At 42.2% G+C, this 26,338-nt stretch overlaps 1 protein-coding gene across 2 annotated transcripts in view; it reads right to left on the bottom strand.

The window, feature by feature from the left end:
• Positions 1-736: 736 nt before the first annotated feature.
• The window catches only part of LOC137431231 (RNA polymerase II elongation factor ELL), a 126,038-nt gene continuing 100,436 nt past the window's right edge, over positions 737-26,338 (bottom strand). The window contains exons 7-12 of one of the 2 annotated variants that reach the window (XM_068122325.2): positions 16,890-17,022; positions 15,175-15,721; positions 9,429-9,495; positions 9,156-9,327; positions 6,122-6,166; positions 737-4,445 (exon numbers count right to left, since the gene is read on the bottom strand). In XM_068122325.2, the coding sequence (XP_067978426.2) occupies positions 4,332-4,445; positions 6,122-6,166; positions 9,156-9,327; positions 9,429-9,495; positions 15,175-15,721; positions 16,890-17,022 (1,078 nt within the window). In that variant the 3' untranslated portion in view covers positions 737-4,331. The remainder of the gene's footprint in view (positions 4,446-6,121; positions 6,167-9,155; positions 9,328-9,428; positions 9,496-15,174; positions 15,722-16,889; positions 17,023-26,338) is intronic. The other variant, XM_068122326.2, reaches the window with a different exon arrangement.

The following is a 26,338-nucleotide window of genomic DNA, read 5'->3' as shown; positions in this document are numbered from 1 at the left end:
CGGTCCACTTGAGGCTAATCATAAGGCCATAGCGACAAGCAGATTGCACAAAGGAGTTGACAAATTGCATATCTTTGAGATTATGACTGAAGAGTGCGCAGCCATCGGCAAAAAGTCGATCACAGAGCGACATTTCCGTAATTCTGGACTTGGCCTTCAGACGCTGCAAATTAAAGACACTACCGTCGGTATGAAACTGGATCATCACTCCCAGGGTGCAATCTTTAAAGGCATCATGAAGCATAGAAGAAAACACAATGCTAAACAATATGGGAGCTAGGACACAGCTTTTGTAACAGGAAATGACTCAGAGGTGCATCCACTGTCCCTCACACGAGCAACCATGCCATCGTGGAAGATTCTGATGATGTTGATCAACTTAGCAGGACAGCTGACTTTGTCCAGTAGCTTCTATAGGTCTTCCCTACTGACCCGATCAAATGCTTTCGTAAGGTCGACAAAGACCATGTATAGATCACGATGTTGTTCTCTGCTCTTTTCCTGAAGTTGACGAGCAGAGCACATCATAATCGGTTTTCTTTTGGGGAACTTTTTATATCCCCTTCTCCATGTGGAGAGAGCAGTAAAAATGGCAATTAATATTCCATTGACTTGCTTTGTTTCAATGGTTTTATCAAGGAGGTATACAGTTTGAAAGATGTTTCACATTTCATAGAGCAAGTACTTTTGGAAACAAACAAAAAATAAATATAAGAATGAGACTTTCAATATTGGGTAATGATGAACTTTGCCAGACGATGGGTTTATTTCAAGGCTATGTTTAAAATACATTCATGATCACTTTTGGAGTGTACCTGTACTTGCAAGGCATATCGCCTGTGATTAAAGCGCCACTCAGACGAGCACTCTGCAATGAGTAAACTTTATTCCAAAGGACAGAAACACTTCGGAGCAAAACACGTTTGTGATGATTCATCAAAACGTGTGCTGAATGGCCAGTTGTGCAGGTACGTGGGATAGGAAGAGGCTCGTGGGTAGAATCTGAGAATCTTTTGGAAGCAGAGGTGTTTCAAATCACCCTTTCTGACTTCGGAACTAATCTTGAGGCCAATGACCAAAGGTTTGACAAAAACCATCGGTAGAATACTGGAGATAGGAACGAGAATTATGGCACCAGAACATATTCCAGGCATAGGGATGTTTGCAAGCCTTCATGGATTTCCACCAGCAACGTATCCTATCATCTAAAGACAAAAATAGAATCTGCATATTATCATAAGTCATTCAATTTTACATTTGCATTATTGCCTCCTTAAGTCGGTTCCTATTGCATTGTCAGATACCAAATGAATACCATGTAAAAAGTGTCTGTCCCGTCTTTACACAACCACTCAGGGATTACAGCAACTAAATAATGCATAATATAGTGTATGATGTGCATATTTCGGAAATCCAAAAATGAGACAAGAAAGTGCCATGTAAATGCAGTAGATTCCGGTTTACATATGAAGGAAATAACTAGGGGGGAGGCAGAGAGGGGAGGAAACAAACAAACTGTTTAGTCATGAACAACAATCCAAATCGTACTTTCGTGAAATACAGCAATAGACTTTTACTTTGCACAGCCAATCACATGTTGATGCAATTGTAATTTCCTGTGCATTAGGAGATGGAAAGTACAAGTAGAAGTCAATAAGTTAAACACTTAAGTCCTCTCCCCAAAGCATTCCCCCAACACTTAATACGGATGAGTTGCTGGAAATCGTGCATGCATGAACCTTGTTTCAAACAAAACTTTACCCTCAGAACTCGAGTTCCCAAAGGAGATTAAGAAGAAATAATTTTTTTTTATAATATATAGTTTGTACATACTTTCATTGCGTCCCCAAAAAAAAAAATTCGCTTTTTCATCCAGTACAAGCTAAAATTGCGCTCAAGTTTTTCATGCTTTAAAATATTCTCTTTAAAGTTTCGTTTTGAAAGTGAAACTAGAAATACAGGCGTCAATAATTTGAGGCCAGAAAAAAAACATGGAAGTTAGGAATTATCCAGGGTGTGTGTGTGTGTGTGTGCGTGTGTGTGTAACTGATCAAGGCCTCTGAACAAGGTGTCCTTGCAATTTTCACAAAAAAGTCAAACTCAAACGGATCAACTAAAACTGAAGGTATAAGTTGGCTATAACATTGATGACGACTGCAAAAGTTTTAAACTATCACATAAATATGCAATGAAATACCAGTCTTTGTGAAGGGAAATGTCAGTCTGTATCCGGTACATTTACAAGTTGAACAATTGATTGTAATCAACGTACTGTCGACAGGAGCATGTTTGCCGCTGTGGGAAGCGAAGTGCGTCTGACGTTTCGAGCGTTACCACTACGTCGGAGCAAAAGGAGGCACCTTTTGCGGTTAACATACTCCTATTGGCTCTCAGTCGATGAAATCCATCGTTTATCCTGTAAATGGCCTGATTGTGGCACAAACGAAGTAAAATCAATGTATCACTTTCAATTGGCAAAAAAGGAAAACAGTTAAGGTTGATGGATGAGGTGGGGGGTAGTCAGGTCATTAAGAATTCTTCGGATCCGTGCCAACGTGCAGCACAATCATTAACACTAAGAGGAAAAGTCACTAACCGCCACGAGGCTTGTTGGTGAGTGTCACTATGTAGTTTCACAGCTGTACAGTCGGCTAGAGAAGAAAAGAGAAAATTCCACTACAATTTGGCTTAACAAAACGAAACACAAAAGAGCACAGCGATAGTTTCTCACAAACATTCACGCAAAGTTCACAGTTAGTTTGGTCACCCAGCAAATATGGCAACAAACTGGCCCAGGCTGGTTAGTTCTCCAGCTGGGTGTGGTGGGTGCTGGGATAGAGGGGGAGGGAGGAGCTAACGTGGGTTTGTCAAAGAGGTAAGGGGAAGACCCTGGTAAACAGGAGAAAGAAAACTGCTGAAATGGAGATGCAAGCAGTGAGCACCAAAAAATATCAATTAGCTCCTTTTCTGTTCTCATTTGGCAGCTGATCCAAGAAAAAGACTTGGTAATCAGAGGTATGGAGAGGATCTCTTAAAAGCACACTAATGCAGGAGCTGCCAGAGCGGCTAGAAACCCCGTTACTTCCAGCGGGTGCTCGGGCAAGATAAAGTCACATCCAACACCCCCAAACTAACAGGAACCTCAATTCCTTGCACAAGAGGATGAGCGTGATATGTGCACAAGTGGGACAGCATGACGTGTGGATCGTTACGAAAACCACAACAAACGTTTACTGCCAAGTCTCGTTGCTCAGGACCCAACGGTCAGGTGGCAAAATTGACGACGTCTCTAAGGCTTCTCGCATTACTCTGCCTTCTTCTCCAACGAATGAAGCAGGGAAAGGTGCTGAGATCATGATATGAGTGAGGGATAAAGCAAGAAAAGGTGAGGGGGTTGTGAAGATTCACACAAGTTTGCAAGGGTATAGGCACCAGCACAGTGTACTGGTACTCAAACTAATTACAGCAAAGATAAGTCATTGTTCCACCCCAAACAGCAAGACAAAGCAGCAGCAGCAGCAGCAGCAGCAGCAAAACAGAGGTAGCACAAACGGGCCACCAAGTTTGGGAATGAGTTTTAAAAGCAGCAAAGTGCATTTTCCCCTTTTTCCCCCTAAATAAATCTGAAAGCATCATGGCTTTAATGAAGGCAGGTCACATTTCTTAGTCCTTCTTTGGATTACGGATGGTATCGCACTGGTGCATGTTAGAAAAATTTGAGGAATAGCAGCATTATGGCATCTGTTAAGCTCCACAAAAGAGCCAGGTCAGTGCCTTGGGATCTGCTACTGGATCCCTTAAGGCAATACCACACTGATCTGTAGTTACTTGGGTAAAGAGATAACATTTTATGTGAAAGCTGGCACAGATATTTTTTCGATGCAAGAAGCTAGTTTGTGAAGTCAGCAGAAGCAAAAAGTTGAACAGAAAAACGCTCGGCACATTTGGCAACAGGCAGTGACGTAAGAGCAATGGGCCGACGCTTGGACCCAATAACCCCAGTTTCACTATTGTGAGGGACTGGTTTGTCCATGCAGGCTGGAGAGTGAGGCAGTGATGGCGATGGGTGGAAAAACCCATTGTAGAAGGACAGGCAGAGGAAGAAATGGGTTGTGTAGAACTTTCCTGGACTAAATTCAACATTGAGAAGATCAAGGCAGCAGAGGACAAAATTGCAAGATAGGTGGTGAGGGAAAATTGTGGCATCTTAAAGCATTGACCATTTCATGTGAGACATGAAACGGGGATGCGTAGGTTGAGTGTGCCGGTACTAAGGCCACAGCAAACCAAAGGAGGCGAAACAGGATCGTCGGCCCACTGACGAAAAGTCACTACCAAACGTTAACGGCTCCCTGGTCATATTCAACTATGAGCCGCTTGATGTGCGCCAGCTTTTGGTGTAGGTATTGACAGCGACGCTTGTCCTCGTAGTAATTGGGGTTGGTCTGTAAAGAAGGAAAGCAGGCATGGACCACAGTTAAAGGTTATAAGAACCTCTAAGAAAACTATACACGACTACTGTTTACAGACGCTTTAGCAATGATGACTACCAATCAGATTTCTAGCCCCTTATCAAGGTCGATGAGATGTGCTCACTTGAAGTCAGTCAATTACAATCAATTTGACAAAGGATTCAAAGTGTAAACAGAGCACAACAAGTGTGGAAAAACCATATTATTCCAAGATAATTTGTAGCATTTTTGTGACACCTGGAGCACATTAAAGTGTGATTTTGACAAATAATAAAGCCTTAATAGCAGAAATCTCAAATTATAAGTTATGAAGGTCTCCCTGGACATATATTGGGCATTTGGTACAGTCTGGTATCCTGCTTTACTTGCCAAGCTCTCTACCCATGGCATTGAAGGCCAACCGCCTTCATTCTTGGATTTCTGAATCCCTCCCACTCCCCCACCCTCCTCACGCAGGAAACATGTTGCCCTCAATGGAAACATCTCCTTCCCTATCCCAGTGGAGGCTTTAGTTCCGCAAGGCAATGCTTTAGGCCCAGTCTTGTCCTTTGTCTATATAAATGACCTCTCCGATGCTCTTAAAAACCCTCATTATTTACAGATTATTCCACATTGTGTTTTACAGTCGCCCATCCCTCTGCTACGCAGACAGTAGCTGTGAGTCTGTCTCTGGTGATCTGGAAATTATTAAATTCCGGTCTGATAAATAGAACGTCCTTCACTCCAGGAAAATCCCAGTCTCACTCTATCGCTTCAGAAAGACAATCAAATAAATCCATCTATCTATTTCCTTGGTCATTCATGGGAAGAGAATCGGTCTCTTGAACTTCTAGGCCGCGCCATCAACCATGACCTTTACTGGGCTAACCACATAGCAAAGCTGGCTTCTAAAGCCATCCGCAGAATGAGCATTATCTATCAATCCAACTCTTTCCTTGGAAAATCAGAGCTCTTCACAGTCTACAAGGCCTTTGTCTGTAGCAAAATGGAGTACTGCTCTTCGTTATGGGCTGGCACCTCAGGATTCTGTGCAATCTAAAGCTCTCAAAATTATTGGTATCTCCTGTGACAAGGCTGAAAGACAGGGTCTGTTGCTGTCACATTGCAGGCAGGTCAGTGGTTTCTGTTTTCTACCATTTATTCTCAGATATTGTTACCTCTGCTATCTGTTATTTTCCTCCTCAAACAGCCTCCCCCCCTCCCCCAATCCACTATGGGATGCATGAGTTATTCCAGTAACCCTCTCCTGTTTAAAGTACTAAAATCTAGGCTGACTGCACACCTCAACTATTTTATTCCACACTTCTCCTAATCGATGGAACCACATTACAGAGGCTGTTCTATCTCACTCTTCCCTCCAGAGCTTCAACCAATCAGTCAGTGCACTGCCATCTCTTCTCATCCCCAAGTCTGACCCATGGTCTTTATTACCCCATGAACCTTTCCTAACTCAACAATATTACTTATTGAATGCAGTGTTTCCTCCTTTCCCCCCTGCCTTCTTTTCCTGTTCATTCATTCCCTTGATGTTTGTTCCACTGTCAGCTCGACCCTGCCCTTCCATGAGCCTTGCTCCTGCAAAGGGGAAAAAACCACAATGTCTATAAATACAGAAAACTATAGGCAGATGGCAGGTTTACACATTTTACCTTTTTTATCTTCTTGTACTCCTGCAAGACTTGATCATGGACAACCTGAAAATTAATCAAAACCACCATTAGTTCACCTTGCAGCAAGAGGATGCAACTTAACTCTCATCGGGCATACGGGGAGCTTAATGAAATACAGGTGAACAGATCGACTCCAATCAATTTGGAGACACATCGCAAGAATGATCAAAAGAAATTGGATCAACCTGAGCTCAATTTGGTGTGTCATAGCCAATGGGTGTGAATACATTCTGAAGGCACTGTATACGATAGACAAAGATCCACAGTCAGGTGGTTATCACAGGCAGCCGGTGACCCACTCGATCAGGATCAAAGTGACCCATCTGGCATTAACTGCTGGCTCTCAACCAAATCCAACTGTTTACAGACATTGTTTACTGTATTGGTGGTCTTTCTGTCTTCTACCAACCCCTCTATGGCCTTGCTCCCCCAGCTCTCTCTGGGCTCTGTCCCCCAAATATTCCTACAGGTCGCACAAGATCTGCCTGCAACCCTCTTATGGTTAAACTGCCAAAATCAAGACTCTCTGCTCACCTTCACTCCTTCATTCCTCTTTTCTCCCGCCTCTGGAACAAACTCCCTCACTCTCTTCAATCCCACTGCACCCTCCAGGTCTTTAAAACAGCTGTTCACCACCATCTCTTATCTTCCCCCATCCAAAACCTTGATCTTTTCTACCCCCGCTAATTTCACCCCAGATCCACTTTTTTGAAATACCAACTTCTTTCCTGGAAGTCCTTGCAGTGTCCTTGTGTTTTATACTTCAAACCCCCACGCCTCCTCCCACCAAGCCCTCTCCCTCCAACAGATCTCCCGATGTTCCTGCTCTCAAATGTTGTGTTTGTGTGCTTCTCCTCCTCTCCCCATCTTGTCTACCGCTCCCCTTATTATATGTTTTGTGTGTCTGTTTGATTTTTTTGGTTTGATAAATGTTAGCTCTTTCACGAGCCTCGATCCTGTATACAAAAAATAATAATAATAATTTAAAAAATAAAGAATAGTTACTTATTATAGATGTAAGAAATTAGTGTCAATTAATGCCCTTATTAGCAAAAGGCTTGAATAAAGCCTATTACAGTTGTAGAAGAATGTGGCATGCCCATTGCCCATCGATGACCATGCGCCTCTGTTGCTAGAGCATCGTTTCTGCGAAATCAGTTTCCATGGCCAAGAACCAAAGCTAGACAGGTCATCACTCTGTCACAAGGAGCTGTAGGCTTGGAAAGGAATGCGGAATTTGTCCAGGGTACCAGCACACAATGGTTAATTCTTTCTGAAAGGCAATGCAGATCTGTAACATCCACCAATGAAAGCTAGCAGATGGGCCACCTGGCTTCTTGTCCCTCCAAACAACGGCGTATTTATTCTAGCAATGATAAAGGATTGAAAGTGGAAACAGAAGAGCACCAGCATGATTGCGAAGCACCTGAATGACCTTTTTATTTGGTTGGGAAACTAACCCAGACTGTCAACAGGCCACTTTACCTCTGAGCAACCATGTCACATTGCCATATACTGCTTATACCATTTAAGTTAAAGTGTTATGCCATGAAATGGTCATTTTAGAGTTTTTCTGTACACAATTGCTCGTCGGTTTTCTCAACTTTTGATGGATTGATGTTCACAAAGGTAGGACCAAGATGATAATCGTAACAACGCGCATGGAGATCTAAAATGGAAACGGATCTTTTTCAATAACATGCCAAACAAAAGGCTCCCTGCGATTGACCTGGCAGGAGAACAATATCTCAAAAAGGCATCTTCTCTGAAAGCGAGTCAGTGAGCTTTCAACATTCATTGAATATGAACTTTATTGAAGAAGACAAAGGCATAGAAATATTGTTGACAGATTGCTTTGCTAAAGTTCATTCGTTTTAATACAAGGCAGTAGCTGGTATTGCCTATAGGAGGTAAACCTGGCAATCACCATGATCACAATCAGAAAATAGCTCAATGGTAATATCTCAGCTTTGAGCCCATATTATATTCCACTAGCAACGGTACCCATCCTATGGGCGGGGCTTCAATTGGGAGGCCCAAATGGAAAGGCAAAATATCAGAAATTGAAGGCTTTTTTATTTTAAATGATTTATATAAACATCCGTTAAATCATATCACACGCAAATCATCAAAATCTAAACAGTATTTGTAGAATTTCAATAAAAGCCACGTCACTGTTCATATTGGTAAATATTATTCCATCGTGTTTGGAAAAACTGGAAAATTGGAAAAATTGGAAAAACAATATAGCCTATTTTACTCCACAGGGGGTCCCAGGATTACCCACCCAAAATTTCGTTGCGATCGGTTTGGCCGTTTTTGCGGCACCTGGGAACAGACGGACGGACAGACATTTGGTGAATTATAGTAAGATATTGGATATGGATATTAAAGTTGGAATCTGATGGTGTTCACAAATTAGTGTGTGTGTTTGTTTCTCACCCATACTAAGCTGCATTAATAGTCGATGTAGTTATAATAGTATAAAACACTATTGAAGGCCGAGTAAATTGTTGATGCTCATAACATCCATATAATGTAACTCCCGAATGCGTCTCAGACTTTTGTACGCAGCATGAAAATAAAGAAGTGTCCGTTTGTTAGACTTCTATGCATTCCTGAACCGCTTGACAAAATGAGTTGAAAACTGCTGGTTGTACTCAGGAAGGTTTTAAGCGGTAAAAAAAGATTTCATCATCTCAGAGGTTCAGGGTGCAGGGCCCAATTCTCTCTTTGTAAATTTGTATCATATAGTGCCACGTGGTAGAAGCCAGTATTACAAGTCACAAAAAAAGCCATCGGCATAAACATAGAGCAATTAACTTGTCCATAAGAAGGAGGTTCTTCACTGGTATGCTTAATATACGAAATCTGAAATCTTAATACAAGAATGCGTAGGCACCTGGCCATTTGCAATGATGGTAAAGCCATTACAGAATGTGGATGGTATAAACCTTTTGCATATACGTCCGGATAGTTGAAGGTGAGGTTCAGAATGAGTGTAACCATTTACCTTGTACTCATCAGAGCCTGGTGGCAGGTTACGTAGTTCATTGTCAAGTTGCACAAAATTCTGTGTTACATGCTCGATGTCAGCATGCAAACGTCTATATTCTCCATATTCAGAATTGAATGCATTTTTGTAAGCCTGTCGCTGCTCCAAGTTTTTGATTGGCTGAAAACTTCTGCAACAAAACACAGTACTCTTAAGTAGTCAACCAAGAAACCCCTCAATCATTCATCCCTCAAGCAAAACCTTATAATCGTAAAATTTCAAATCACTCACGAAATATAGTCAGGCATGTCAGAAGAAGACAACTGGACATTACAAGATGATTTGCTGTCCATGTTATCTGTAGAAAAAGGACACTGGGATGAGGCACTTAATGAGAAAGTTTTGGCATACACTGCACTTCAAACAACGATCAGCAATGCATGAAATATAGTGCAGGCCTTCATTCTTTTAAAATGCCCTGGTAGCCCAACATTTTTGTCTGTCAAATCAATAAAGTTCAAATACTCCTTACATTCAATCAAGAAAACCCTTGCTTAAATGCGTTATTTTTGTTCTCCAAGGTCACTCATCGCTTGCTGCTCCAACACGTGTTAATAGTTTAATATTGTGAACATGAACCTGTCAAACTGGGAGACCAAGCATGAAGCCATGATGGTAGCAAATTATCTTTAAGAAATCTAAGAAATGAAATCCCATCCAAATCATCTCCTTTGTGATGTAAAATGTCCTTTCTCATTCAACACTCATAGCTTAATCTAGTTGGCTCAGGATCAATCTATTAGCCCTGCGCTGAACCCTCTCTAAGGCCCTATGCTGAACCCTCTCTAAGGCCCTATGCTGAACCCTCTCTAAGGCCCTATGCTGAACCCTCTCTGAGGCCCTACACTGAACACCAAGGCCCTATGCTGAACCCTCTCTAAAACCCTTGCTGAACCCTCTCTAAAACCCTTGCTGAACCCTCTCTGAGGTCCTACACTGAACCCCAAGGCCCTACGCTGAACCATCTCTGAGGCCACACACTGAAACCTTCAAAACCTCCAAAAGTGTTAAAACTACCTCTTTTGATTTATAATTTATCCACAGGTGAATAGAACCTAAAACCCTGTTTGCTTTACCTATAGCTCCCTGGCACTGCATTGCTGCATATCTTTCATTATTCTTACTTAACCTCAGCATCTTACATTTCTTTATGTTATACGGCATCTGCAAATCCTTTGACCAATCCCATCGCAATCAAAATTATGAAAATATGGAGGTGATTGCAAGGGGATGGGGGAGGGGGTAGACAATCGCTATACAGAGACATTGTATAAAACTGAGCAAAATTTAAAAAAACATAATACAAGTACAGATACATTCAAAGTACACCGCCCCAATGCCAAATAATTAAATATCCTACAGCGCGGCATTGCCGGGGCACCTCAGGCGCCCGGCAATACCGCAGTGCAGCTCATAGAGGCTGCATTGCGAGGGAGAGGTGTACGCTAATTGATCGATTAATTGTATAATTAAAATCAATAAAAGATTATCACAAAATATTTTCTTAATCAATTGGCTAATAGCATAACTAAACCACTAGTGCTTCATCCGAAGAAGTATCTTTCAGAAATGTAATTAAATAAGTCATTATTTAAAAAATTAAATAATTAATTGATTAATCAACAAATAATTAATCGATTAAATGATTAATCAATAAATCAAAAACAAGTACAGATAGCCACATCACTTGGTCACTGTCATGTCCAAATATTAGCTTCCCAGCTCAAAAGGTGCCTGAGATATTGGCCAAATGAGAAAGAAAATAAATAAATGATTAATAATGAAAATAAATAAATAATAATCATTAAAAAAATATATTATTAATCAATTCGGTCACAGAACACATAAACCACCACCATTTCATCAGAATCTGTAACTGATTTTTAGATTTTCTTTTAGTAATTAATCGAATAATTAAATAATTAATCGATTAATTGATTAATCAATAAATCAAAAATATCCTTGATAGCCACATCACTTGGTCACTCATGTCCAAATATTAGCTTCCAAGCTCAAAAGGTGCCTGAGATATTGGTCAAATGAGAAAGAAAATAAATAAATGATTAATAATGAAAATAAATAAATAATAATCATAAAAAATTAAATTATTAATCAATTCGGTCATAGAACACAAACCACCACCATTTCATCAGAATCTGTAAGTTAAAAAAAAAAAATTTTTTTGTCATTAATCGAATAATTAAATAATTAATCGATTAATTGATTAATTAATAAATCAAAAATAGCCTTTGCAGCCAAATCACCTGGTCATCAGCATGTCCAAATATCAGCTTCCTAACTCAAAAGGTGCCTGAGTTAATGGTCAGAAGAGAAAGTAAATTTGATTAATTAAATAAGTACTTTATTAATCACTAATAATTAAATAACTCCTCAATTAATTGATTAATCAAAAAACAAAAAAAACGTTTTTGAGAAAGGACTTGCTCACTATTGTGCCGAAATTTGGCTGAGATATCGCCCGGACAAACAAAGAAACAAACAAGAAAACAAGTACAGATACATTCAAAGTACACCGCCCCCATGCCAAATAATTAAATATCCTACAGCGCGGCATTGCCGGGGTGCCTCTGGCGCCCAGCAATACCGCAGTGCTGCTCCTAGTGACTGCATTGGGAGGGTGAGGTGTACGCTAATTGATTGATTAATTGTATAATTAAAATCAATAAAAGATTATCACAAAATATTTTCTTAATCAATTGGCTAATAGCATAACTAAACCACTAGTGCTTCATCCGAAGATGTATCTTTTAGAAATTTAATTAAATAAGGCATTAATAAAAAATTAAATAATTAATTGATTCATCAATAAATAATTAATCAATTAATCAATAAATAATTAATTGATTAAATGATTAATCAATAAATCAAAAATATCCTTGATAGCCACATCACTTGGTCACTCATGTCCAAATATTAGCTTCCGAGCTCAAAAGGTGCCTGAGATATTGGCCAAATGAGAAAGAAAATAAATAAATGATTAATAATGAAAATAAATAAATAATAATCATAAAAAAATTAAATTATTAATCAATTCGGTCATAGAACACATAAACCACCACCATTTCATCAGAATCTGTAACTTTAAAAAAAAAAAATTAGTCATTAATCGAATAATTAAATAATTAATCGATTAATTGATTAATTAATAAATCAAAAATAGCCTTTGCAGCCAAATCACCTGGTCATTGGCATGTCCAAATATCAGCTTCCTAACTCAAAAGGTGCCTGAGTTAATGGTCAGAAGAGAAAGGAAATTTGATTAATTAAATAATTAATTCATTCATTCATTCATTCATTCATTCAAATAAGTACTTAATTAATCGCTAATAATTAAATAACTCCTCAATTAATTGATTAATCAAAAAAACAAAAAAATACCGTTTCTGACAAAGGACTTGCTCACTATTGTTCCAAAATTTCAGCTTCCTAGCTCAAAGGGTGGCTGAGATATCGCCCGGACAAACAAACCAGAAAGAAAACAAACAAACAAACAAACAAGAAAACAAACAACCAGAGTGAAAACTGAGTACTCCCTTTCAGCGTGCGTCACTGCCGAGCCCCCTTCGGTGCCCGGCAATGACGTTTTGCAATGCCTGGAGATGGCATAGGAAAGGTGCGGTGTACAACTGAGTACTCCCTTTCAGCGTGCGTCACTGCCGAGCCCCCTTCGGTGCCCGGCAATGACGATTTGCAATGCCTGGAGATGGCATAGCAAAGGTGCGGTGTGCAATAACAAAAAAAGTGATATAATGGTGAAGTATTGCTAAAGCTGCATCATCAGTGGTGCTGCCTTGCAAGTACCTATATCCCTGAACATATGTGTACACACATACATAAGCACAAACACACACACTAATTTGTGAATGAAACGTGTGACTTCTGAGCATTTGCTATCTTTTGTTCATATTTAGCTGGTTGTGTTTTTGTACTTTTTCCAAATGCACGATCTCTACATATTTAGAAAGCTGTGACACAATGACGTTGTGTTCTTTGAATTTTACTGTGTTTGGTTGTTATGCTTCTATGCATCCTAAATTAAAAGCCATCCTAAACAGATTAAAATCCTATCTGAAATGATGACTCATGATGTTCAGAAGCCTACACAAAATGGTTCAAGCCCCACAAAAAGGTAGCAATCTACCAATATGCTTGCAATTCATGTAAGAAGGGCATTGATGTCCACTAATGTCCTGGTTCTGCAATGGATTTATGTGCAGACTCCTCCATGAGCCAGTGCCCCAGTTCAGAATGAATGAATGAATAAATAAATTAATAAAACAGAAATTGGTGGGTTACAAACTATTTTCTTGGACATTTTAGTTTTTTGCCAAATCAGAGTTTAAAGTATTAACTTGTTCCTACATTACTGAGAATCAAGCATCATCTGAAATGTTCTCTTATTGGAGCATTACATCTGTACTGTAATCATCGCCTGCTGAAGCTTTAAAAAAAAAAAGTTTCCACGAGGAATGTTTTTTACGAGGGCGGTTCATTCTAGATAAAGCCAAAGCAGTTGTGCATTTAAACGGAGCAGTGAGTTCAACATTGTGAATCGGTGAGCAATCGTGAGCATTCTCTTTGCAACCGGCTGCTCTCGCTCAAGCAAATATGAGCCATGTTGAACAGATTATTTTGGAGAATCACTATTTTATCATTCCTGAAATTGCAGAAAATGGATGCCAGTGTCAGAAATGTGGACATGATCATTCTTTCTCGGTTGAAATTAAACGAGGTTATCTAGCGCAAGGTAAGTACTCTACATTTGATCAAAAAGTGATTCATGTGCCCATGTCCAAAACTGCAAATGACTACGAGTGCGAATTTGTCACACAAATTCAATGTAGACTTCATAGCCATTCGATATTTCATTTGCACGACCGTCATTATCACACAGACATGACAAAGTTCCTACCAACAACTCACTGCTGAGTGGCATCCCAAAAATGGTTTCTTGCAACATTTTATTTTGATCCCATCATCCCTCTTGCTAATGATGGATGTAACGGTCTATTTGTTAAAAACTATTTTGTTGTCGTGCTGCTACCACTTCATTATCATATTGTCTACGAAGCATTACAGTATATTGGGGGAGTCAAAAGTCCTCCAGATTTTCCTGGCAGCATTAGATATTTTCCCCCAGCACTGCGTGAGCTTCCTGATACCATTGGAACAGAAGAAATGTTTATGGTTCTGAAACACTTTGAAATGGCCAAAAAAATTTGGCCTGTCAGAATAGCCTAGGCCCGAGAGGTATGCACACTCACCTTTAAGCTGCCCAGCTTGGGTTCAAATCTCGGCCCAGCAATGAACTATCATCCTGGTGTTTTGTAGGCAGGGTGATTCATCGGTGTGTGCCGTCCCTCAATAGAAGTTAAACTCTGTATCCCATCTGCCGCCATTAGTTGGTGGATATTAAATCCCACTGTCTATCCCACTGTCTCCCTTACAAAACAGACGAGCTATCGCCGGTACCCAGGCCAAGTTCAAAATTCCTACACTATAGGTCGAGTATCCTACATCGGAGTGGCAATCCATCCAGGATTATAACTCTAGCCAAGAAACTGCTTATGCAGCACCGATGTTTTGTACAGAGGCATGGTGCATGATGACGATGAATTTTTTCGACATGCCCGATAAGTTAGTTGTTCATATTTTGGATGAATTATCGCTTTTCTTTTGTTTTGTAGCTTTTATTTTTATATTTCTGAAAACAACCCATGATTCTCACTAGCAGTCTGGTCAGCTCATTAAATCAATGCAAGTCAAAACCATGGAGGCATTTCTGAACAGTGAGCATGCCTTGGTGATGAAACACACAGCATGGCTGGAATGTGTATTCAGTAGCTTATTCAATTTTGCACCCAACTTGTGTTGTTAAGGAACCCTGACACATATAATTTGATGCTAACTGATACACAAAACCCAAAATATCGATGAGCTACATTATTCTTGTCACCTTTGCTGGGCTCCGGTCTGAGTCTATTCGGCTCCCTCAAGTTTTCAATGTTTTCCAGGAGTCCACGCCTGTTCCGCTCGTCTCCTTCCTTCCTCCGTTCGCGCTCCTTTTCCTTGTGCTTCTTGTTCTTCTTGTGTGATTGCAAGTGTGCACCGTCCAATTGTGCTGGCTGATCTTTTGTGGCAACAGCTAAAGCAAATGAGGGTGAATTCTCTGTCCTGTTTGGGCTGCACTTTCCCCCTGTTGTACCCACTGCATCTTGCACCTTTTCCTCTGTCCTTTCCTTGTCCACTGGTAACGATTCTCCTGAGGAGTGGATGGGCGCAGTTGCGCCGTGAGCCTCCAGGGTCTGTGTTGGTTGAGATTCTGGCTGTGCTGTAGATGGTTTGGATGATTGAATTTGAGTTTGTGGTGCCGCTGCTTTATCAGGTGAGCAGCTGCTACGGAAACCATTTTGAGATGGAGAAACACGGCTTGTGAGGTGGGAGACACGTGACCGCTTTGCAGACAGAGGGTCAGCAGTCTCTGTTGGAGCAGTCCGTTTCTGCTGCACACAAACAGTTTTTGAGTTAATTATGAATTAAGTAATAGCTTTTGCAAAAAAAAGATGTCACATGTTGATCGATCAGCAGAAGCAACATATTTAGTGATCAGCGATTCAAGTCCAAAATCAAACTAGTGAACAGTTATCAATAAGAAAGAGGTTATCAATAATGAGATCAGCAATGAAAGACAATCAGCCATCATTGAAGCATCAGCAATTAAAGATCACACTGCTTTACTGATAAGTAGGCTTCCTTCTTATCGATAACAAGCAAAAGTACCTGTCCTAGGTGATGGGATAAGTTTACATTAATCTATCAATTTAAATTACTAGCAGAGTACCCGCCCGATGGGCGATCTTGTTCCAAGCATGAAACATGCTCCTCTGACACACACATTTATTTGGGTGGCGTATAGGCAACTGAGAGCTCCCCCCCCCCCCCCCCCCCCCCAAAAAAAAAACCTTGGTTACGTGCATGAAGCAAAAACATGCCTACTGCTTATAATTCAAAATACCTCACTGTACTGGAAAATGTGGGGACAGGAATACTAGTGTAAAGAGTGGGATTTGTAATACCCTCTCCCACCTGGAGGTGGCGCTACACAATGCACATTTACACAGAGAATTTGCATCACCCTCCCCTCCCTTTCCCTCCCTCCCCCTCCCCAAGACCACCGACAAAGATAAAAACACCCCCATACAATAAATGGGGTCATGTTGATGCTATGTAGCAAATCTGGATGTAATCGGCCCAGAATTGCAAGGAGTAGTGCGACAAATAAACAAAAACACAAACGCACCTGTCAATGAATATGTAGCAAGGACTTCATGGCCTTTAAAAAAGGTTAATCTAAAATTTCATGGACATCATTTCAAAAGTGAACAATGAGCTTTGCCTGCGTGAAAAGCTTTTCTGAAGCAGCGCGGGAAGCGGCTGCCATAAATGGGAGACACAAATTCACTGAAAGACACCACGGTTCACAATATATAATAGATCGAGAGCAAGGGAGTTTGGTAAAAGTCACTCCTTGGAGGAGTATATGGACATAACAATTCAACAGACTCAGGAGGACAGACAGTTGATAAATTGATAAAATAATGCTTGGGGAGTTGTAGGGGTTAGAGTAGGGTCAGGGGTGTTGGGTACTGAATAAAATGTCGGTAGCTGTACCTGTGAAGGGGATGCCTCCTGTGCTGGAGGACCTGAAGATTTGCATGTGGTTGTTTTGTGGGAAGATTCGCGTGCTGGCATGGCCGAGCTTTTCTGAGAGACTTCTTTGTCCTGTGGTCCTCGACCAGCCTTGCTGAAGAAAAAAATAAGAGGTGTAAAGTGAGACAGCTAAAACAAAAAAGTAATTGATAGTCATCTAAATATATAAACGCCATATTCTCATTCTCTCATTCTCACATTCTCTCTCTCTCTCTCTCTCTCTTTCTCTTTCTTTCTCTTTCTCTCTCTCTCTCTCTCTCTCTCTCTCTCTCTCTCTCTCTCTCTCTCTCTCTCTCTCTCTGTCTCTCCTTGTTCCTTATGCTCTGCCAGATCTTTTAAGTTACAAACTCCAAACTCGGGGTACAAATACAACTGTGTGTGGGGGTATGTAGCCGCGGCGTCACGCGGGAGAGTGGGGGGAGGGAGGCGGGGGGCGTAAATTCTCTATGTAAATGTGTACCGTGTAGCGCTACCAGACAGAGGGTATTACAATTTCCTTTTCTACCTTGTCACCGCTGAGGTTAAAGCACTCTTTGAATGGGTTAATTTGTCTCCTTATTCCCTTTCTCCCCACCCACATCCACCAAAACACTGGAGGGGCCTGTCACAGCCTGTCATCGTGTACGAGGCATTTTTAGTGGGAAGGGACATCAGGATGAACGTGGGGTAAAAGGGGAGGGGGGGGTGGTGGGAGAGTGGAGCGGGGCATGACTTTCCTTCTTCTTCTTGCCCAAAATGGAGGGGCCTGTCAAAGTGGGAAAAATAATAACCAGAGGGAGCTGGGGAATTTCGTGTGAGGGAGGTATTTTTAGCAGCAAGGCGCATACGGCCAAGGAGAGGGGGCGGGAGAGGAGGTGGGTGAGGGGTAGTGGGGAGCCGGGTGGGGGGGCGAATGTTAGCGAAGTGACAGGCAAGCTCTCCTAGTGAATAAATGACAGCAATGATGCATGTCACCTACCACTGCATGCAATATTTCAACAAATCATTACATAGCAAACTAAAACGGCACTCAGTAGAGAGCACACCTCCACCTGGTTGGCCATATCACTCAATGGTGAAGAATCACTTAAAAATATATACCAGCTGGATCCAGATCTGGATCTTCACCAAAATTGAATCTATTCTTCCTTGTCACACACACACAACCGGTCCACCAAGTTTCGTCCAAATCCGTCCACAACTTTTTGAGATATCCTGCTATGTATCGTTTTTGGCTCCGTCTGCCAATGGTGAAGAATCACTTTAAAAATTAAATAATTCTCATATCCGAATCCATATTCAGATCTTCACCAAAATCGAATCGAAATGTCCCTGTCAGACACCCAACCGGTCCACCAAGTCTCGTCCAAATCCGTCCACAACTTTTTGAGATATCCTGCTATGTATCGTTTTTGGCTCCATCTCCCAATGGTGAGGAATCACTTTAAAAATTCTACTAGCCGGATCCGAATCCGGATCTTCACCAAAATCTAATCATTTCGTCCTTGTCACATACGCTACATCTCTGCCAGATTTCGTCCAAATCCGTTCACAACTTTGAGATATTCTGTTCACAAACAAAGGGACAAACGGACAAACAGACAGCGGTGAAAACATAACCTCCATCCACCTTAAGGTGGCGGAGGTAACAAACATGGCCAACTAAATATTGTTGGAAAAACCTTGAAATATGTCATTAAACTGCACACAAATTGTTTTAAGAAGTCATAAAATTTTAGTTAATAGCCAATTTTCATCTCATTATCGTGGGTTTCTTTGAGGTGGTTATTAATTCGGTAACAAACTTGTGGAAGCATCCAGTGGCCAAGTGTTGTGCAGATGGAGACAGCACAGTATAGCGAATGTTGTGCAAATGATTGTGAACTGGAAAGCATTATAGCCTCTTGCAGATCTTTTCACAATGGCATTGGAAATTTATAATCTCCATTTGTGATCGATAGAAACAAATTTATTGAAATACTCAAAACGTTTCACTTTATATACACCAGGTATTAGCAACATCACAACATTTTTTTTTTTTTTTTTTTAATACTTGGGCTAAGGCTCGTAATAGAGCTGACACACACACACACACACACACACACACACACACACACACACACACACACACACACACACACACACACACACACACACACACACACACACACACAGCTTGGGGGAAGTGCAGTCACTGCTGTCACTTCCCAGGATACTCTGGGTATCAGCGACATCATAACAATAGTGCAGCGGGGCATTTCCTCAAGAGCGAATTTCCTCCTCCCCATGGATGCCAACCAATGGAGATTGTCTGTGTTCTATCGTTTTCAAGCAAGGAAGCAGCATGTACCATTGTTAAAGTCTTTGGTATGACTTGAACCGGTCCAAACCAGATGGGTGTTTTTTAGGAGACATCATCCCCTTACTGGATGACCGTTGGCGCCCTCATCCGCCCTTTGCCAAGTGTTGTTTTTGGTCCTGCAGGGTGTCACAGTCACCCTCCCCACTAGCAAAGCCAGTGAGGGGTGTTGGTTTAGTCGCCGACAACCCGACCACGAGGCAGGTAGCACTGGGTTACATGTTACCAGTGGAAGTCCCAAAAGACTGACCTGAGCAGAATGTTATACTCATGATAGAGATGTTATACTTACACATGATAGAGATGTTATACTTACAAACCGAGTACAACATTTATCGACTCAAATTGTTCAATACCAAGCCCGCCAGACATTCCTTTCATGTCATGAGGCACATAGAGCTGGCCGAGGCAGTTTTCCATTGGCTAGAGTGCACCATCCTGGATGGGTCGCCACTCTGATGCAGGATACTCGAATGGCTCATTCTTCCCCTTAAGATAGTACTCTTTTTTTTGCTGACCTTGGAAGGATAACAGGCTAAGTCAACCCTCCTGGTGTTATTTAACAGCACGATAGGGGCTTGAATTCAGGACCTTAAAATATCTTAAGCCAACACCAAATACAGTCACGTGAAAAAGTAAGTACACCCCATGTAAAGTTTTGACTTTTTCAACATATTTCAACATACAGCTGTTTGATCTTCATTTCAACAATATTGATAAAGGTGATATAATATAACAAATATCATGAAACATTTACATTTTGTAGTCCATTGTATAATTTAAATAAGCATAAATGCAAATTTCGCATGTGGAAAAAGTAAGTACACCCTTCGCTCTAATAGGTGGTATTGCCCCCTTTGGCAGAAACAACCTCAAGCAGGCGTTTCTTATAACTGTCTACCAGTCTTTGACATCGACTGGGAGAAATTTTTCCCACTCCTCCATGCAGAATTCATTCAGCTGTGCGATGTTTGAGGGGTTTCTTGCATGCACAGCTCGTTTCAAATCCCCCCACAACATCTCGATGGGATTTAGATCCGGGCTTTGAGTTGGCCATTCCAGAACCCTCCATGTCTTTCTTTTCAGCCATTCCTTGGTGGATTTACTGGTATGTTTAGGGTCATTGTCATGTTGCAAGGTCCACCTTCGGTTGAGCTTCAACTCTCTGACAGATGGCCTCACATTATCCTCAAGCACCCTCTGGTACAATGAAGAATTCATAGTGGATTCTATGATGGTGAGCTGCCCAGGCCCTGATGCAGCAAAGCTGCCCCAAACCATAATATTTCCACCACCATGCTTTACAGTTGGTATCAGGTTCTTGTGGTCAAATGCTGTCTTTGGTTTTCGCCAAACATGTCTTCTGGTACTGTGGCCAAATAGCTCTACCTTTGACTCATCTGTCCAGAGCACATTGTTCCAGAAGTACTGGTCTTTGCCTCGGTGTTCATTGGCAAACTTTAGTCTTGCCCTGATGTTCTTTCTGGACAGCAAAAGTTTCCTCCTGGCACACCTCCTATGTAGATCAAATTTGTGCAGCCTCTTTCTAATGGTAGACTCGTGCACTTTGACATCAACGGTGGCAAGAGCTACCTGTAGGTCCCGTGATGACATTCTGGAGTTCTTAGAGACTTCTTTCAGCATCTTGCGGTCTGCTCTCAGGCTGAACTTGAAGGGGCGGCCTGACCTGAACAAGTTGGAAGTTGTTTGGAATCTTCTCCACTTGTAGATGATCTTCCGGACAGTCGAATGATTGATTTCAAATTGTTTGGAGATCTTTTTAAATCCCTTCCCAGACTCGTAGGCATCTATAACCTTCTTTCTGAAGGCCTCAGAGAGCTCTTTTGATCTAGGCATGGTGACGCCGCACACTTCAACAACAAAGAGCAAACCAAACTAAATGTCTGAGGTTTAAATAAGACAGGTTCCTCCAAGATCCTCTCTAACGATGTTCTAATCATTTGCACCTGAGCTGGTGCACCTGATTCTAATTTTAGGTATTTGAAGTAGTGATAAATGTAGGGGTGTACTTACCTTTTCCACATGCGAAATTTGCATTTATGTTTATTTAAATTATACAATGGACTACAAAATGTAAATGTTTCATGATATTTGTTATATTATATCACCTTTAAATATCAATATTGTTGAAATGAAGATCAAATAGCTGTATGTTGAAATATGTTGAAAAAGTCAAAACTTTACATGGGGTGTACTTACTTTTTCACGTGACTGTATATCAAAACTACAGCTTGGATGCCATTTCTTCCCCTACCCTTCCCCTTTTTTCCCCTTATCAGAACTCTCTATCCCTCCCCCCCCCCCCCTACCTCACTCCCCAATACATTTTGTCATGAAATGAAAATAATATTTGGCTTGGAGAAGAATACACAGGAATACAGCCAAGTTGCTTGGAAGAGCATGTGGGCATTATCGAGGAAAACCATATTTGTTTTTTCTGTCGATATTTTTTCAGATGGATTGCATGTCTGTTGCTTTTGCTGCGATGACACCGCTTGCTGCACAGTAAACCTGGATGGCTAGCCTCATGGTCGTAAATGCTTGTGATAAAGCATGGATTTTATCGGACAATAAAAGTTGATAAGTGCATGTTGATCGTCATTGGGAATGGGGTGCGTGTGATGTTTAAAACGTTAGCCCTTCTTTAGAGAAAAAAGTCGTTTAGATCTGGATGACATTTTAAACATTAGCCCTTTGCCAGAGCAAGTTTCCAACAGCAGTTAAGTTATCAACCTTATCAACTTTAAGTGGATAAAATCCATTGTTTATCTTGTCCACTGACACAGAACTAAACCAGCCCTCACAGAGATTAGCATTCTCTTGTTCTTTACGATAACCACGCATAGAGGCAGTGGGACAGATATTTCTCTTGGTTTCCCTTCAAAGTAATCGTTAGTCATGCGAGAGACAGGATGCATTCAAAAAGTTATCGGTAGAAGCTGGATATTCATTGGCACCTAATAAATGTTTTTTTTTTTTTTTTGTATACAGAGTCGAGGCTCGTGAAAGAGCTAACATTTATCAAACAAACAAATCAAACAAACAAGCAAACAAAGTATATAAAAAGGGGAGCGGTCGACAAGATGGGGAGAGAAGGGGAGGAAGCACACAAACACATTTGAGAGCAGGGACATCGGGTGGGAGGGAGAGGGCCTGGGGGGAGGCAGGATAGGTATAAAACGTAAGGACACCAAGGACTTCCAGGAAAGAAGACAAAAGTCACCTCAAAAAAGTGGATTTGGGGTGAAATTAGCGGGGGTAGAAAAGATCAAGGTTTTGGATTGGGGAAGATAAGAGATGGTAGTGAACAGCCGTTTTAAAGACCTGGAGGGAGGAGTGGGATTGAAGAGAGTGAGGGAGTTTGTTCCAGAGGCGGGAGAAAAGAGGCAATGAAGGAGTGAAGGTGAGCAGAGAGTCTTGATTTTGGCAGTTTAACCATGAGGGTTGCAGGCAGATCTTGTGCGACCTGCAGGAATATGTGGGGGACAGAGCCCAGAGAGAGCTGGGGGAGCAAGGCCGGAGAGGATTCGGTAGAAGACGGAAAGACCACCAACCCGCCTGCGGTGAGTAAGTGAAAGGCCCTCGGAGATAGCGTCATCGCGGGAGATTCCAATGATTCTGAACGCTTTGGTTTCAACAGCGTGAAGACGAGCTAGGTGTGAGGCAGGAGCACCAGCCCAGAGGGGGGAACAGTATTCCATTGAGCTGCGGATGAAAGCCTTGTATGTGGTGAGGAGCTCATGTGTGCCAAGGAAGGACTTCGCACGACGGAGGATGCCCAGTCGGCGACTGGCTTTGGAGTCCAGATTTGAAATGTGGTTTTCCCAGGAAAGATCATGGCAGATAGTGAGACACAAAAGCTTGAGTGACAGAACTTCTTGGAGAGGATTATTCAGAAAGTAGATGGGAGGGTTGTCCAGTCGGTCTTTTCGGAGAGACATCGTAAGAGTGTGATGTAATAATGCTAACCACATCGTAATAATGCTTTTTGCTTGTTTATATGCCATCTGTTTCAATAATCTTAAATTATTTGTTGTTTCAGAGTATACTTCAGAAGCATGCATCATTGCACAGTCATCTATTTTATTAAACTTGAGCAGTGAGGCATCAGATTTTTAGACAATAGTGTCAGTCCCAAAGAATTGCAAGACTTTATTGGGTGAAGCCAAGCTCCTTTGAAATAGACACCATGTAAGGACGGCCAATTGATGCAACCAACCTACAAGCACCTGCCCAGGTTCTGCCATCAATCATGGAGGATTACCACATTTAGGTTGCATAACTATCGACAGCACTTGGAGTTTCTCACGGCAGCATTTTCACCATCACCCTCAAACTAGGACATGTCCAAAGACTCAGGACACCAAATGCTGAGCGGAAGTTAAATAACTAAGCAAGCTCAACAGCAAAACTAAGTGTCTGGGGAGGGGAGGGGAACCATAGATGGAGGAAATGCCATCAGAAGGCAGACAAATTGAATGATCTATTGAAACAACGGCATCCACATCTACTCATTGCCTTGCAAGCTTGGCCTTCGTTGATCAAAGGCTAAGGCCACTGCCTATAACTGTGGTTTAATGATGGCAAGGGCATGCAGCTATTAATATTGTTACGGTACGCGGTTAAGGATGTTGTTTGCCGAGCGGAGGCTCCGCGACCGAACAGTTGTTCTCCAATTCAACCCGATTCACCCAAACGTTGGCCGTATCGCGCCACCGCTATTCAATCGGGAAAAGACTAAGACGACGAATGCAAAGAGGAAGAAGAAGAAGTACAGAAGAGTAACGGGGTTTTTTATTATTTACACACATAAGCAAAAAGAGCAGTCACGGGTATTTACAGCGGACAAGAAAACGCAGGTGACACAGTGAAAATTACTAGCTTATACAGACTTAATTACTACCCAGGACAGCACGAACAAAACAAACTCACGTACGCAAATGGGGAACTTGCAGGCAGGAATGGCTGGAAAGGATGAGCAGGTGGGATCACAGGGCACAGCGAGCAGGTCCACTCCGGGCGGGAAGCGGGGAGCCGGCAGCTCCTTGTAATGCCGCTTTACAGCGCATGCCGGCAGCTCCTGGTAATCCGCTTTACAGCGCACGCCGGCAGCTCCTGGTATTCGGCTTTACAGCGCACGCCGGCAGGGTCACTCGCTGCCCCGTCAGGGCTTCACGCGGCTGGTTGAAACCGGGCTGGACTCATCTGCCGTATCTCTTTGCAACTCGTTCGTAAAAGTTCCTCTGCTTTCTCTTGGACCCTTTCTTTTTCGTGTCCCTCTCCACGCAGCTCAGCTCGTATTTCCTTTCTCTCACTTCTCTGCTCATCTGCCGTATCTCTGGTGTAGCTTGTCCCAGCGATCGTCGCACCCTTCTGTCCAAACCTTCAGCGCGGGTCTGACACGCCCCCCTCGGTTTTGGTACCGCCCTCTCCCCCGTGCTCTGTTTCGTGACCTTGTATGGTAATCCCACGGGCTTGTCTCCTTATTTGGGCATGGCGCCGACGGCACGCCCCTCGTGGCGAGCCACGGGCTTGTTTCCTTATTTGGGCATGGGGCTGCACAGCCCCGCCCTTCGTGGCGCGCCCTGGGCTTGCCTCTCCCTGGCGACCCCGCCCCTCCTGTTCAAACAGAGCATGGAGCACATATTCACTATAGCAGCGAATTGAGAGGGCGTGCACCCCACGCTTGTGAACTGCTTTACCCACAGATGGAGAGTTTGGCTGGGAAATGGAATTATTGAAGGGGAGCTATTCTTAATTGATTCGGTGCAATGGAGTATTATTCTAATGGAAGACAAGGCCTTACTCTAAAACACATAATAAGATATAAGCTACTGAACAAGGGTTTTATCGGGTCCTGCAATGTGGTGTTTCATGGAATAACTACCGGGACGCCCTTTTTACCTTTACACAACTCTGGAGGCAGGAGGGGCCATATCCAACCAATGTTACACAACAATTTACCACTACAATACACACAATCAAAAAAAATGCAATCCTCATATCCGCAACAATATATATATATATTTTTTTTCATCACTGGTCCTCCACGTTGGGGATTGGGCAATGGACCAGTAAAGCCACGGTCCCATAGAGTCTGCGTTGGTATACGATGGGCTACGATGGCACAAACCAACGATGGCCCACGATCACTCTGAACAAGTCGGCATGAACTGATGATGATGAAGTGATGGCTGATGGCTGGGGTTTATATACCCCCAAAGTAGCTACGAGGACGCACGAGGACGCAGGATGATCCAGGATTGTTGTACGTTGTCGTACGATGTCGTACGATGGTCTACGATTGTAGGATCGTGGACCATCGTAGACCATCTTTTGAACATTTCAAAAGATGATTTTCCAACCTACGATGGCTACAAAATCGTAAGTCGACGCAGGATGGGCTCCACGATCCTACAATCGTAGACCATCGTATACCAACGCAGGTTCTATGTGACCATGGCTTAATACGTCCATATAAGAAACGTATTTTGCTAAAGAAACTGCAACAAATATCCGAAAAAAACTGTGATCTGGGGTTAGTAAGTGGAGGCAGTGGTGTATCGAAGAAAAATGATGCTCAGGGCAAAATATCAAATTACTGCCCCCTTGTAACTCACATGCTGAATTAACCACAAAGACTAATGAAATAACTTTACTACACATCAAATTAAGTACAGTACTTTTACAAGTGACCAGTTACACTTTTGTTTTCTGCCTTTCGAAATGGTCATTGGCTTACCAAGCATGCAGTTGTTGTTGTGATCGCGGGACCTACTTTGGAGCCCGGTAGTGCCCCCAACGAGGGTCTGGGGTACCCGCAAATTATGGAGCCCGTAGATACGTGTTCGGACTACACGGCAATATCCAACAGCCCATGTTGATGGCCCCAGGTGAGTCAGACTACATAGTTGGAAATTCGCAGAGTGGCATGAGCGGAAAGTTGAACATGGCACTTACTTGGGAGGCCCGTAGCGCCCCCGTGGAGGGTCTCTGGTACCCCCCCAAGTTATGGAGGTCCTACATAGGATGTACGGGAAGATTCCCACTG

This window comes from Myxine glutinosa, chromosome 7 (assembly GCF_964187855.1).
Source record: "Myxine glutinosa chromosome 7, kmMyxGlut1.1, whole genome shotgun sequence".
Classification (NCBI taxonomy): Eukaryota; Metazoa; Chordata; class Myxini; order Myxiniformes; family Myxinidae; genus Myxine; species Myxine glutinosa.
This window is presented reverse-complemented; position numbering and strand designations above follow the sequence as displayed.